Here is a 16681-nt window from a genome sequence, read left to right as displayed (position 1 = left end):
GCCTGGACGAGCCCAGCGACTTTCACGGATGACGAGCGAAGATGACCCGGGTGCAGTTATTCGGCCCCAGTGGGGTCAGAGATGACTATGTGAGAATTTAAACACAGTCAAGAAGACATTTTGTCAGTCTATGAAAAACTGTTGCAAAGGTGACCTTTTTTACTCTCCTAACCAAATAATGCACAAAGGGGCATATATAGAAGGGAAGTGGTGGGGTGAGGCGTTAGCCTTCCTGGCTTAACGCCTCACTCCGCCACTTCAGAAACACAGGCCTGCTCAATATTTACCAGAATATGGTGTAGCCCTGCGTTTACCCCAGTACTGGAGCTACACTTAGCAGCCTAGCGCCAAGGCAGGCACCCTTGCACCATTGTGCAAGGGTGTCTGCGTGCACAGGAAGATTGTTTATGTACAGGAAGGTCCCCCTTCCTGCACATAAACAATCTTGAAATACCGTTTTGTAACTACTATATGTGCTGCTTAATGCAGCACTAATACAAGTTGCAAACAGCATTTTTTTTTACAAAGGATTGTTTATGTGCAGGAAGGGGGACCTTCCTGTACATAAACAATCATAGGTGTTTGCTGTTTCCATGTGTGCTGCACTACGCAGCACACGTGAAAACAGCAAAAAAGAGAAGAAATGAAACATTTGTCCTCGTTCCGCCAGGGTAAGACCAGGTTTTCCCTGGTGTTAATTCTGTCGCTGCCTCCTATTTACGCCTCCCTTGTAAATAAGGGGCAGCGTCAGAATCAATGGGTGTTGCGGTGGAACGCCCACTGCAACACTTATTGCCCACCCCTTTCACGCTAAGCATAGCATGAAAGGGGCCTTATTTACAAAGCCACGTTAAACCACCTTAAGTAGCCTAACGCCGCCTTGTGAATAAGGCAAAGCCCCTATCGCAACAGGAACGTCCTAAAAAGTGATGTTCTCATGGCCATAGGGGCTTCTAAATATGCCCAAAATGTCTGCTATCACTCTAACCAGTGCATCACCAAAGTGATGCCCTTGCTTATTCCACACTTATTATCACTGCACACACAAAATGAATATTCAAGGCAGAGATGCTACCTGATGTAGAAGCACCCAACTCAATGGCACCAACAAAGGTCCTGCCCATAAACACCTAACTCACAACCAGACACCAACCAGCTTCAGATCTGAGGTGCTCTCACAAGAGAATGCCCTTACTTCACCACTCTGAGCTTCTCTCTTTGGGAAACAGGTCCACCCCTCCTAGGGATACTAGTTACCGCTATGAACTCATCCTCCTTCAAATCTCTTCAGACATTCTCTCTCATAGGTGTTTGTGCTTGCAGGGTTACAATACACAATCTGCAGAATTCACTAACAATGCAGAGGGAGGGAGCCAACATGGCTCCAGGAAATGCCTTTCAAAGCTTTCAGAAATTATTCTGGACGTTTAAGGTCATATATAATCACATCTTCAGCAATAATTAGCACATTAAAAAGCCATATATAGAAAAAGAGATGGATGCGTCACAGAACCTGTATGTTGCATTACCTGGGCCATCTTTGGCGCCACTGGGGGGCGGCGTCGCTAGGAGGACAGTCCTCTTGTCTTCGGCTGGGCCTAGCTGGCAGTTGGCACCGCTATAGCCAGGACAGCACTTCCACTCCAGTTCGGTGACCGCCTTAAATCCAATGGTGTACCTGGGTCTGAAACTGACTCTGTACCTGCAAAGAAAAATACAAAAAGTGGAATAAGTTTGCGACTTGTGATTAACTCCGCTGAATTCAGCAATACCATGTGGCATAACAGTCTTTGCGTCGCTGTAGCGGTAGGCCAGAACCCCACATCCGGAGGCTTCTTGTCCGTGAAATAGTATTATACAGAAGATCTACTAATATCATATATGATCAACACAGTTCACTTTACTTATGGAATAAAGCCTACAATCCAGCATCTCGATGAAAAATATATAAACTAAATCGGTGAGACAGTTGTGTCTCCTCTTAAGTGGCATCCAAAGTTATCTCCTAACGTACATTAAGAAAAATTAGCGTGGACCATATATCAAGCATTGAATTGCTCCAAAATCTATAGCAGACCTTTGGTTAACCCACATATATTGGGTGGAGAATCCACATATGTTCCATCTGTGGCCTTTTTCCTGATGAAGGCACCTTGGTGTGCCGAAACGCGAATAGAACCACCACCAGCCATTTGAATTTGTGCTACATTGTTACTGTTTTGATCGTTTACAACATCCTTGTGCTAATTCATTATTGCACATATTGTACATTTTTAATATTTTTGTCTGAATGAGAGTGAGACTGATGGACATGAATTTGAGAGTATGAACATTTTAGGTCGGTTTTTTGGTAAAAATAATTAAATAAATGCTTTTTTGTACTTTTTGTTACATATTTTCGTTGCCTTGGTTCTTTCTGTTTATCATTGGCTCATTATCAAACCTTATTGTTATTTTTAATAGGTTGCCTTAAATATGAACATTGACTGATTGTGTCCCTACCTTAAGGAACCTGTATCTAAGTAGTAGGGAGCCTCTCTCTTTACATTATGACACTGACAGTTCACAGACTCCTTGGTATTTAAGTGGATGGAGACAAAACAGGGGTTTATCTTAGCGGGCAGGGCTGGTATCTGGTTAGATGTCCTTTAAGGATGTGGGGGCTGCAGAGCCGCCAAAACTGGAAAGGAAACTGTCCAAATGAGATAGGGCATTGTGAGTTGGATAAGGGGCGAGGCTGAGGCATGACCTGGTGATGACATGTGAGCCTAACCCCCTGACGCTGGGTTGGTGTCGGACACTGATAGCTGCACATACAATAACTTTACTTTCTGCTAGCGGGACAGTGGCAGCCCAGATTGCTGAAATCTGCAGCATGGATAAAACAATACGGCCAATAGACCCGATACAGGTCGGAGTCTCCAGATTTGTAAGCCCAAAATGGCTTTATTTGAGGTGTGCCAATTTAAATGTCCTCCACTTCAATGTAAGTCAATGGAGAAAATCAACTCCCCCAATTGTTTTTTTTCAACATCTTCCTCTTTCAAGAGTCAAAATGTTCGCATGTATGTAAAAAGACTGTAAAAACGAGATTTCAGTTATCAACCTTCTCTCAGCCAATGTTGGCCGGAATAGCAATGTTATTGGATTTTTTGTGATGATAACCCATAGAGAAGTTCAAAGTATGGAATTGGGGCCAGCCTATTTGGAATGCAGTGCTTAATTTGTAAAAAAAAAAAAGTGAGGGGCCTAAAATTGTTCTGCAGAGACTGCTTGGGTGCAGCTGCATTCTGGGATTGTCCAATAACAAGGCTGCCTAATATTGGTTCTATCTCAAGACTTTCTTCCCCCACCCATGCTTCCGGTCTTATTATTCACTCTTGCAGACATGCCAATTTTAGACTTTATTTCGCCATGTGAGGAGGTTGCGTGCTCACGAAGGGGTGTTCTTAGTGCCGAGTACAGCCCAAGGCACTTCCAAATCCATAACCCCTCCCCATGACAAGCGGCACACCTCCCATGACGCTCCCACTTCCCTTCCTCCCTCACCCGTCAAAAATAAAAATAATCTTCTGAGGCGACCGCCGATGTCCTGGTGAGGTTTTACACCTCGTAATGGACATCGGCTGAGCTACACACCTCCATACAATCAGCTGGAAACCTGCTCTCTACAGGGGTTTCCAGTTAATTGTGTGCCCACTGTGTAATATCGGCTCCTCCAGGTGACCGTGTGAAAGCCGGAGCCGATATTGTGTTTCACACGGTTCACCGTGTGAGTTGGTAGGTCCGCTTTTTCATCCTTGTTGTTTCCCTTTGACACTGTTTTCTATATTTCTCGTTCTCCTTCTTACTTTTCTTCAGTTTTCTCTTTTGCTTTCCATCACAGGGCCTGATTATGAGATCCTGGTAATATTCCAACTCATTTGGAAACTCCTGTTTGTGCAAAGGTTGGAATTACAAGTTGGACTGTTGGAAGGTATTCAACACCCAGTAATTATCGAGTCAAACCTGCTGAAATTTAAAGGGGGGAAACAGAGTAGTGAGTGTATCATACGGAGTTTGGTAAATACACCAACATCCACGTTATTCCCCATAAACTCATTATAAGTGTTATTTATTGCACCCAATAAATAACGTACCCCGCGGTATCGTTATTTATCAGGGGCAATAAATAACACCGCAGCTCGTAATCAGCCTGATAATGATCAATTAAGTCCCCTCCCCCATAATCACTGCTGGTGCTCACCACGGCACGAAATAAGTACTGCTGCAATCTCTCAGTGACAAAAATACGTACATCAGCTGTAACTTGGAGAATAACTTTATGTATACACAACAAGGAGAGAGGTAGGGAGAGTAATAAGACACTCTTGTTCCCCGGTCAATAGTCAATAATCAAAAGAAGAGTGTCTAGGGAGGTATAAACCATCCTTGGGAGCACAAAAAACAGCCACATTGGGATGTTAAAGAAGGCCCTCACTCACCACCTAGTGATGACATGCTTCATCATCGGGCCCCACCAAAGAGACCGAGTGTCTCTTTGGTGTGCTGCAACGCCAGATTTACTGCGGAGCGGGATGGTGAGTAAGGGCGTGTTGGTTGCAAAATGAACCTTTAGTGAGTGATGGGTGGGTTAAAAAATGTCAGTAGTGTATCTGAGATAATACTTTATTAAATGATCACTAAAGACACGTAATATTAAAATATGTGAGGGAACAGTCCACTATAATTGAGTGGTGGGTTCCTAGAGAGTGGTCGACATGTTTCTTGCCATCGAAACGGTGTTAATTTACCTGGCAATTCATCAGGACTGTGTGTGAAAAAACCCTGGCAGGAGGCTTCTACTTATCGTTTCTGCACTTTCTAGGTGTTAACACCTAGAAAGTGCAGAAACGATAAGTAGAAGCCTCCTAAACCAGGAGTAATTAGGAATAGTTCAATCATTCCTGATTTTTTTGCACTTTTTCACCTTTTATTTAATTTTCACATGCACGTCCCTAGGTAAGGGTGGGCCTTAGAGTGCCCATACCGCCAGGGTTTTTTCACACACAGTCCTGATGAATTGCCAGGTAAATTAACACCGTTTCGATGGCAAGAAACATGTCGACCACTCTCTAGGAACCCACCACTCAATTATAGTGGACTGTTCCCTCACATATTTTAATATTACGTGTCTTTAGTGATCATTTAATAAAGTATTATCTCAGATACACTACTGACATTTTTTAACCCACCCATCACTCACTAAAGGTTCATTTTGCAACCAACACGCCCTTACTCACCATCCCGCTCCGCAGTAAATCTGGCGTTGCAGCACACCAAAGAGACACTCGGTCTCTTTGGTGGGGCCCGAGGATGAAGCATGTCATCACTAGGTGGTGAGTGAGGGCCTTCTTTAACATCCCAATGTGGCTGTTTTTTGTGCTCCCAAGGATGGTTTATACCTCCCTAGACGCTCTTCTTTTGATTATTGAATAACTTTATGTACCATAAAAGTAAAACCGCCACATTCTGCGCTAGATGTGACTTTGCTGGACAGGACTTTTCAAGAAAAAGAGACCCGATTCCCAAAGAGATATTTCCTTCATAATTAACTTACTCCCAACAAAGTGTACTTTGCCTTTGTTTAATATGCGCACCTCACCAGCGGAAAATGTACATTCAGCTCAAGAGCATCTTAAGGGCAAAATGCACACCTACCAAAGAAGTAGTGATCGTTTTGGGCATGGCATGTTTAAGAGTCTGCAATAATGCTAAACTCTTGCACTGACATTGGTGCAAATTTGCCCTTAGCACGTTTGCTCAGATTCAATTGTCTTTGACAATAAGGCCAACGAATTGATAGGTAACAACACCATCTAAAAGCACTAGCATTTCTGAGGAGATAAATACTAGCACTTCTTGCTGCTGGGAGCCATCAAGGTAGACACTGCAGCCAAAGTGATATAACTGTTAAAATTATGCATTGAAAAATGACTTACACAACGTTCAGTCCACATACGGGTCTTTAAAATTCCCGAGCTGACTTTCCGCAACTAAAAGCAGCAGTCAGTCTCTTTTCTTGTTCGTCTGAGCAACATTCAAGTGTAAACGCGAGAGCATTTTCATCCATACAGTCGTTTAGGGACTATTGGACTTTCAGCCCAAAGTTTCTCTTACCTGGCAAAATACTAAGGGGATCATTAGTATGGCGGGCGGACAGTCCCGGGAAATGGGACCGCCTGCAATGCGTGCGGCGGTCCCGCACCTACAATTAGGATGCACCTGCCACACTGGCGGGCGCATCCCGCATTTGTAACATTGCCGCGGGCGGTGCTGAAAGCACTACCCGCCGCAATGCCACAAATGCAAATTGTGCATTTTAATGCACAACGTGACAGGAACCGCGTGGTGCATGCCACGTTGTACATTGAAATGCAGGGGGTACCATAGGTATCCCTGGGGGCCCACTATGGGCCCCCATTGTTGAAGACCGCATGCCTTTCCGTGGCTGCAACGGCATGTCCCCGCATGCATTCTAATATGGATGGCGGTGTCTACCAGACACCGCCACCACATTAACAGCTTTTCCGCCCGGTTGACTCATCGGCCGGGTGGAAAATTGGCGGACGGTCTTTCCGTCCGCCCGGGTCCCCCTGCCATAGTAATGTGGCAGGGGGAATTTGCATGCGGGCGGGGGAATATGTCGGGCGGATCGCCACCGCCATGCGGGCGGTGGCGATCCGCCCGACATACTAAATCTCCCTGTGCCTTAAAAAAAACGGACTGCAATCTGGTCCACATGTAAAGTGTTCTAATGCCCTTAAGCCAAGTTCACATTATATACAACTGCAAATAAAATAAATAAAAATGACTGGTGTATTTGTGGTGCAGCATGATACCTGAGCTCTACAATTATCAGGAACCGGTCTTGAAAGCGTTATACACGTATCACGGGGATGTTTTAAGAAAAACAGACAGCCACACTCAGTCAAGTCATGTATTAATGCTTAGTATTGCAGCATTAATGTACTATACTCATGAAGTGGATGCCTATGTGGAATCCACAAGATATCTATGAAGGACAATTTTCACAGTGCAAAGGAATAGTTGCAGGCACTGTGCAGTATACAACCGCTTCATCACATGCTATATAGCACATGACAAAAATATTGCATCCACTACATCAACCTAATAGTTACATCACGATGTAATCCAAGGTAAGCAGATGTGAAGTCAAGAATGGTGATTATGTACTCACCTTGACGATGCAGTGGGTGCAGTATTTTTGTAGGTTGATATTATCAAGATTAATGTAGTGTAATATGTACCGTTGAGAGAGTGAGAGAGCAAACACAAAAAAGGTGATAAGAGAAATGCTTGCAATAATTCTAACCACTGGCAATCGCTCTAGGTAGCCTTCCAACGCATCGATCTTTTGCCACTTGGTTTCAACCCAGCCATATGCAAATCAGTCTGGGCCATGCACCATAGGAACAGTCCAGCCTGAACTGCCAGGCCAGGTCTGCTCTAGATCTGGAAAACATAGAAACCAAAACTGGTTTCGTCCTGATTAAGGCTCATCAGTTGAATGTAACTTGGTTCCAGTGGCACAGTGAACACGGGACCCCCATCTGCGCGTACCCCCGCCACTTAAGGTGGTACATTAAACACACGAAAGGTGACGGGACGAATGCTTGCAATATGTCTAACCACTGGCAATCACTCGCATTAGCATTTCTATTCCTGTTCCTATTAGAGCAGGGCCAAACCTGATTTGCATATGGTACCATTGATCTGACAAAGGTCAGAACCTGGAAAAACCATAGAACCTGATTTCGATCTCGGGGGACGGGTAACATCGTCACAACAGTGACGGATATCCTGTCTGCAAAAATATATATCCCATTATATCCTATGGGATTTATATTTCAGTGGACGGAGTAACCCATCTGCCGATATCTAAATCAGGCCCATAGTCTCTGATCTGTACACTGCCATATCAATATATGAGTAAAAATTTTAGAAATGTTAGAAATAAATGAATTATATCGCTTGTCTAAGAGAAAAGGTTGATTATAAGTGATAATAACTTTTAAAGGGTAGGGCCACCCAAAGAAAGTGATGCTTTTATTGATACCTTCTTTTAAGCTACGTATTTATTGTGTGAACGTTTTATAAATATTGTTGAAGAATATTTTAACCTGTAATTATTTTTCTGTATTGCAGTAGAATATTTTAAACCTGTAATTATTTATTTGCACTTGTTTAAAGACTATGATCTTAAATAAACATAACTTTGACTGACACTGCCATATCAACAGTAGTAGACACCATTTTACGTGCGACAAAAAATAAGGAGGCTGGATGTAATTATGCATGGACACATTATGAAGTTTTCTAGGCTCACATCTGGTTTATTCCTGGAAAACACTTGGTCAGCTGGGCCCATTCACTTCAGAGTCTAACACATTCTTCAGAAAGATGCCTCTCAGTAGGAGCAGCCTCTGTCCAGATGTGAAGGGAAGAGATGATTGTTACTGCAAAGCCACGCGTGAATGAATGAGTGAATGAATGAATGTTTCGACAATTACTCAGTCAGTGAGCCTGGAAAAGACCAGGGACTGCCCTCTAGGAAAAGACAACTAGGTCTGTGAGACGACTACGAGCCATCCTCTCCGTGTAATCAAAACCCAGACATGTTAGACATGGAGCTCGAAGCCCCCACTCCCAGGGAAATCCCTCAGCCATTAGTCATACGCCGCAGTGGATGGCCAGGGTTTAATGTTCTTTCTTACTAAAAGTAAAGCAATGATGTAGTGCCTTTGGGTGTGGGAATGCGTGAGCCTGGAGCTAGGACCTCCCCTGCACCGGAGCTGCCAGGAGCACAGGGTTTGATGATCTCAGTTGTTTGTTTGGATTCTCAGTTTTGGGGTCTGTCAGCCAAGCACGGCGGGCGTCTGCCAAACGCTGACTTGCGCACGACGTAGAATTTGAAAGAGATCACATATGCTGCTCAGAGCGAACCTGGCTCCCTCGGAGCAGACACAAAGAAAGACACTTCGAATTGTTTCATGTGAGTGTCCGACTGGAGCTTTTTGGAAACCGTGGGACTGAGTAGAGCACGCATTCAGAGCCTTGCGAAACTTCAGGCAGAAATGTCAGAATCCAATGTGCAAAATCCGATTACATCACGGATATACGTTAGCGAGGTAGAACTAGTCAGACAAAGGCTCATAATTAACGTGCAGGGGGGGGGGGGGAGTGAGTGAATGGGTGGATGGATGGATGGGGGTGGATGGATGGGGGTGGATGGATGGGAGTGGATGGATGGATGGATGTATGGACGGGAGTGGATGGATGGATGGGGGTGGATGGATGGATGGATCGGAGTGGATGGATGGACGGGAGTGGATGGATGGATGGGGTGGATGGATGGGAGTGGATGGATGGGAGTGGATGGATGGACGGGAGTGGATGGAGTGGATGGATGGACGGGAGTGGATGGATGGATGGGGGTGGATGGATGGGAGTGGGTGGATGGACAGGAGTGGATGGATGGATGGATGGGGTGGATGGATGGGAGTGGATCGATGGGAGTGGATGGATGGACGGGAGTGGATGGATGGGAGTGGATGGATGGATGGGAGTGGATGGATGGGAGTGGATGGATGGACGGGAGTGGATGGAGTGGATGGATGGATGGGGTGGATGGAAGGGAGTGGATGGATGGGAGTGGATGGATGGACAGGAGTGGATGGAGTGGATGGATGGATGGGAGTGGATGGATGGATGGGGTGGATGGATGGATGGACGGGGGTTGATGGATGGATGGGGTGGATGGATGGATGGGAGAGGATGGATCGGAGTGGATGGATGGATGGGAGTGGATGGATGGGAGTGGATGGATGGGGTGGATGGATGGATGGATGGGGGTGGATGGACGGGAGTGGATGGAGTGGATGGATGGATGGATGGGAGTGGATGGATGGGAGTGGATGGATGGACGGGAGTGGATGGATGGACGGGAGTGGATGGTTGGATGGATGGATGGGGTGATGGATGGACGGGGTGGATAGATGGATGGATGGATGGGGGTGGATGGATGGATGGGAGTGGATGGATGGATGGATGGATGGGATGGAGTGGACGGGAGTGGATGGTTGGATGGATGGATGGGGTGATGGATGGACGGGGTGGATAGATGGATGGATGGATGGGGGTGGATGGATGGATGGGAGTGGATGGATGGATGGATGGATGGGATGGAGTGGATGGGAGTGGATGGATGGGAGTGGATGGATGGGAGTGGATGGATGGACCTGACCTGACCTTTGTCTGTGCCGGTCGCTCCACATGCCGCGCGGCTCCCCCTGAGTGCGCCCGGGCTCCCTGCCTGCCTCCGCTTGTTCGCCGCTGCCCCGTGGCAAAGGTTTCTTTTTTGTACTTTTGCTCCCTGTGCTTGGTTTTTGTTCTGTTTGTTGGTGCCCCTGATTCTGTGTCCAATCGCACTTTCCCCCTCGGGACCGCTTTCCCGCCTCGGTCCCCCTCCCCGCTCCCTGCCGCTGCTCCCCTGCAGCCCGCCCCCTTTTCTTTTCTGTATCCTTATCCCCTTCCCTGCGCCACCCCGCTCCCGCCTCCCAGCTGCTCCTCCCTCCCACTACTCCACTTATGGCGGAGTCCACGTGTACGCGCAGCGGGCGCGCCGATTGCGCACCGAAGGCGCGCCAAAGGCAAGCCCGTTTACGCCCGTCCACGCCTGGACCGCGCCCAGCGCCAGAACCCCTGGACCGTGCCGGAGCCAGCCAACCCAACAGAGGTACGACGCCGCCACCATCCACGCACTCAAATCCATCCGACAGCCAGCCTGCTACCAAGCCACCCCGAAACGCACGCACTGAGCCTTCACCTACCACGCCTGCAGCTTCACCTGCACCCGACCCTGCACCGCACCCGCTAAGCCAGGCTCCAGCAACGATCACCTCAAGTGCATCCTGCTCAACACCCGCTCCGTCCACAGGCACGCCGTCGAACTCTGGAACCTCCTCGACATGACTTCACCAGACGTCGCCTTCCTCACAGAAACATGGATGAATGCCTCCTCAGCTCCCGACATCGACATAGACATCCCGGATGGCTACAAGATCGCCCGGAAGGACCGCGCCAACCAAGCCGGAGGAGGCATCGCCATCATCCACAGAAACACTATCCGCATCACGACCAACTCTGACGACACCCTCACCGCCGCTGAACACCTCCACTTCCAGATACACACCGACCCCAAGACCACCCTTCGAGGCACACTCGTCTACAGACCCCCGGGACCACGCACACAATTCAGCGAAGCCATCGCAGACTTCATCAGCCCACATGCCCTCACCTCCTCAGACTACATCCTCCTAGGAGACCTCAACTTCCACCTGGAGAACAACAATGACAGCAACACCGCCGCCCTGCTGGACAACCTCGCCAACCTCGGACTCAAGCAACTGGTGAACACCCCCACCCACTACGCCGGCCACACGCTAGACCCCATCTTCTCCTCCAGCAAGCACATCTCCTTCAGCCACTCCACCGGACTACACTGGACAGACCACAGCTGCGTCCACTTCAACTTCAGGAGAACCACAACCCACCAGCACCCTCAACAGGTTCCCCGTAGAAGCTGGGGCAAGATCACCGCCGACCAACTCACCACCACCCTCAGCCAGAACCCCCCCACCCACACTAAGGACCCCAACGAAGCAGCCCGCAACCTCACTTAGTGGCTCACCAACTGCGCCGATGCCCTCGCACCACTGAAGAACGCCCCCAGCAGACACGGCAGCAAGAAAGCCCCTTGGTTCACCAACAACCTCAAAAACTCCAAGAAAACGTGCCGCACCCTCGAGAAAGCCTGGCGCCACGACCAGACAACAGAAAACATGACAGCCCTCAAGAACGCCACCCGCGAACACCACCATCTGATCCGCACCACCAAAAGGACCACATTCAAAGAACGACTGGACAACAACTCCCACAACAGCAAGGAACTCTTCAACATCGTCAAAGAGCTCTCCAGCCCCAGCGCCTGCAACAACGACATCACTCCCTCGCAGGACCTCTGCGACTCACTGGCCTCGTTCTTTCACCGCAAGATCGTCGACATACACAACAGCTTCGGCACACAGACCACGCACCCTACCACCGATCCGGCGCTCCCCACCACCACACTCCGCACCTGGACGACGGTCAGCACCGAAGATGCCACCCGCACGATGAACACCATCCACTCCGGCTCGCCTACCGACCCCTGCTCACACCACATCTTCAACAAAGCCGACACCATCATCGCACCCCAACTCCGGGACATCATTAACAGCTCCTTCGCCTCCGCCACCTTCCCTGAGAGCTGGAAACACGCCGAGCTCAGCGCCCTCCTGAAGAAACCCACTGCAGACCCCACGGACCTCAAGAACTTCCGCCCCATCTCACTCCTCCCCTTTCTGGCCAAAGTCATTGAAAAGACCGTCAACAGACAACTCTCCGCCTTCCTCGAGATTAACGGATCCCTCGACCCCTCGCAATCCGGCTTCCGAGCAAACCACAGCACTGAGACCGCCCTCATCGCAGTCACAGACGACATCAGGTCCCTGCTCGACAACGGGGAAACAGTGGCCCTCATCCTCCTGGACCTGTCGGCAGCCTTCGACACCGTATGCCACCGCACCCTAATACAGCGCCTCAGCAACATCGGAATCCAAGGAAAGGCCTTGGAGTGGACAGCCTCGTTCCTCGCCGGTAGAACCCAGAGAGTCCGCCTCCCCCCGTTCCGATCAGCGGCCACCGAAGTCATCTGTGGCGTCCCACAAGGATCCTCGCTCAGCCCCACCCTCTTCAACGTCTACATGAGCCCCCTCGCAGCCGTCGCACGCCAACACAACCTTAACATCATCTCCTACGCCGACGATACCCAGCTGATCCTCTCCCTCACCAAAGACCCCGCCACCGCCAGAGCCAACCTCCGGGAAGGAATGAAAGACGTCGCGGAATGGATGAAGCTCAACCGGCTGAAACTGAACTCTGATAAGACGGAAGTCCTCATCCTGGGAACATCCCCCTCCGCCTGGGACGACTCCTGGTGGCCCCCTGCCCTGGGCTCCGCACCCAGGCCAATGGACCATGCTCGCAACCTGGGCTTCATCCTGGACTCCTCCCTCACGATGACCAAGCAAGTCAACGCCGTCACATCAACCTGCTTCAACACACTGCGCATGCTCCGAAAGATCTTCCGGTGGATCCCCACCGACACCAGGAAGACGGTCACCCAGGCCCTCGTCACCAGCCGACTGGACTACAGAAACACCCTCTATGCTGGAACCACAGCCAAACTTCAGCAAAGACTCCGGCGCATACAGAACGCCTCAGCACGACTCATCCTGGACACCACCCGCTTCAGCCACATCACTGCCCAGCTGAGAGACCTGCACTGGTTCCCCATCAGTAAGAGGATCACGTTCAGACTCCTCACCCACGCACACAAGGCTCTCCACAACGTGGGACCCACATACCTCAACAACCGCCTTACATTCTACACGCCCACCCGCCAGCTCCGCTCCGCCAGCCTCGCGCTCGCCACCGTCCCACGAATCCGCAAGACCACCGCCGGAGGAAGATCCTTCTCCTACCGGGCGGCCAAGACATGGAACTCCCTCCCCACCCACCTACGACTTACCCAGAACCATCTCTCCTTCAGGAAACAGCTCAAGACCTAGCTCTTCGAGCAATAGCGGACCCCCTCTCCCCCCCAGCACCTTGAGACCCTATGGGTGAGTAGCGCGCTTTACAAATTCCGTGATTGATTGATTGATTGACAGGAGTGGATGAATGGATGGATGGGGTGGATGGATGGGAGTGGATGGATGGATAGATGGATGGATGGGAGTGGATGGATGGATGGATGGGAGTGGATGGATGGATGGATGGGAGTAGATGAATGGATAGATGGATGGATGGGAGTGGATGGATGGATGGATGGGAGTGGATGGATGGGAGTGGATGGATGGGAGTGGATAGATGGATGGGAGTGGATGGATGGATAGATGGATGGATGGGAGTGGATGGATGGGAGTGGATGGATGGATGGATGGGTGTGGATGGATGGATGGGAGTGGATGGATGGGAGTGGATGGATGGACGGGAGTGGATGGATGGATGGATGGATGGATGGGAGTGGATGGATGGGAGTGGATGGATGGGAGTGGATGGATGGGAGTGGATGGACGGGAGTGGATGAATGGATGGATGGGGGTGGATGGATGGATGAGAGTGGATGGATGGACGGGAGTGGATGGATGGATGGATGGGTGGATGGATGGATGGATGAGAGTGGATGGATGGATGGATGGGAGTGGATGGATGGGAGTGGATGGATGGAAGGGTGTGGATGGATGGGAGATCAAGGATGGATGAGAGTGGATGGCTGGAAGGGAGTGGATGGATGGATGGATAGGAGTGAATGGATGGATAGGAGTGAATGGGTGGATGGATTGATGGGTGGAAGTGGATGAATGGGAGTAGATGGATGGATGGGAGTGGATGGATGGATATGAATGAGTGGATGGGAGATAATAGATGGATGGGAGTGGATGGATGAATGGATAGGAGTGTAATGATGGATAGGAGTGGATGGATGGGAGTGGATGGATTGATGGATGGGAGTGGTTGGATGGATGAATGGAAGTGAATGGATGGATGGATGGGAGTGGATGGATGGATGAGAGTGGATGGATGGATAGGAATGAATGGGTGGATGGAATGGATGGGTGAGTGGTGGATGGATTTCTGGATGAATGAGTGAAAGGATGGATCTAAGGATGGATGAGTGAAAGAACGGATGGATAAGTGGATGGATGGATGAAAGGGAGGATAGATGGATGGGTGGATACATAGACGAGCGAAAGGATGGATTGATGGTTGAAAGGATGGATGAGTAAAAGGATGGATGGATATGTTTTGAGAGGAATGGATATTTTTGGACAGAGGCATTGTGAACCCCCACAGCTACAGTTGGAGTGAAGTTCTTGATGGGCTTCTTCTGTCTGCACCTTGGAATACAATGGCTCAAAATGAACATGAAAGGATGGGTGAATGAGCGGATGGGTTGATAGGTTAGTGAAAGGGTGGATGGATGGATGAATGAGCAAAAGAATGGGTGCAAGGATGGATGAATGAAGGAATGTTGGAAGACTGAAAAGGATGATGGATGGACGGGCGGATGGATGGATGAGTGAAAAGGTGAATGGATGGATAGGTGAAAGGGTGGATAGATGTACAAGTAAGTGAAAGGATGGATGAGTGAATGGGTAAATGGATGGATAAGTGGATGGGTGGATGGATGAGTGAAAGGATTGATGGCAGAGTGAAAGGCCAGATGGATGGATGAGTGAAAGGTAGGATGGTTGGATGGATAGATTAGTGAAAGGGTGGGTGAAGGGATGGATGACAAAGAGTGGCTGGATAGGTGGATGCCATAAAAGATAGATGGATGGGTAGGTTTGATGGAAACATTTGGAGATAGATGGGCGGATGGAGGAATGAATGGATGAACAGAATGGTGAAAGACTGAATGATGAATGAATAAAAGAATGAATGGATGACAGAATGGAAAGGGTGAATTGGGGATATCAGTGGGTAGATGGAATGAGGAATGGATAGATGCTTGGATGAAAGAGACAAGAGAACTCCTCTGTGGAGGGTTGCAGTGACTTGCTTCACTAGTTTGATGCCACAAGGGCTACGGTTCAAAGTGGGGGATATTTTAATTTTCTGGCTACTCCCTTACTTCTCAGATTATATTATGGGAAGCAAATGCAATGCCCTGTCCTCACAAGTTCCGCTGAATGATGTCTTGACCATGAAGAATTGCACGTGGTCAGGAATTACTGCAGATCACTGCCTGGGAGGAGCACACTAATGTACGATGGTAAGTCCACAGATGCAAATGTTTCACTTTTACACTCTTGCCCCCTTCCATTTCAGAATGTGGACAGCAAAGCACTCTTCTTAAAAAATATTTCAGATGTGTACAACTGCTAATTTCACAGTGCTCGCATATGACATTTAATGTACCTGAATAAGTTCACTATATCTTTAAGGTCTCTTGGCAATTTTGCTTTTTGGATGGTATCAAAAAATAGTTTAATCATTCACTTGGAGTTATATGTATGTATGCATAACAAGGGTGGATCCTCCATTGGAGCGGAGGAGTGTCGGCCCACTTAAGTGCCCCCCAAAGCCCCAGAGATGAAAAATAAAATGGTCATTCATTATCATTTTATTTTTCATCTTCCCGTCCAGAACAAAGCGGCCCTGCTGAGTTCACAGTAGGGAGGAATGGGGGCAGAGGGCTGCCTTTGCACTTGTTCAAAGGGTGCATGTCTTTTTGGCTGGCCTTCCTGAGACGGCGAGCCAGACATGCACACTTTAAACCTCTCAACCCAGCTGTCCTTTGACAGCTAGGTTGAGAGCAGGTGCAGGCATCCAGTGCCCTTTGGGAGCGCCAGGAGAGGCCGCTCCAACCAATCCGGGCACAGCTCACATGCTGGTTAACAGCACGTGAGCAGGCCAGGATTGGGCGAGGGACTTTGCTGGGGCCTGCACTGCAGTCCGAGCAGAAAAGGTCAGAGTGAGGAGGACGTCGTCCGTCAGGATCCGGTAAGTG

At 49.0% G+C, this 16681-nt stretch overlaps 1 protein-coding gene across 1 annotated transcript in view; it reads right to left on the bottom strand.

The window, feature by feature from the left end:
• EMILIN2 (elastin microfibril interfacer 2) overlaps nucleotides 1-16681 on the bottom strand; it is a 278099-nt gene that overhangs the window by 160253 nt on the left and 101165 nt on the right. The window contains exon 3 of the mRNA XM_078687463.1: nucleotides 1530-1702. Coding sequence (XP_078543589.1) covers nucleotides 1530-1702 — 173 coding nt within the window. The remainder of the gene's footprint in view (nucleotides 1-1529; nucleotides 1703-16681) is intronic.

The sequence above is a fragment of the Lissotriton helveticus genome, chromosome 4_1 (assembly GCF_964261635.1).
Source record: "Lissotriton helveticus chromosome 4_1, aLisHel1.1, whole genome shotgun sequence".
In the NCBI taxonomy this organism is placed as follows: domain Eukaryota; kingdom Metazoa; phylum Chordata; class Amphibia; order Caudata; family Salamandridae; genus Lissotriton; species Lissotriton helveticus.
Note: the sequence above shows the minus strand (reverse complement) of the source record. Positions and strands in the feature narration are given on the sequence as shown.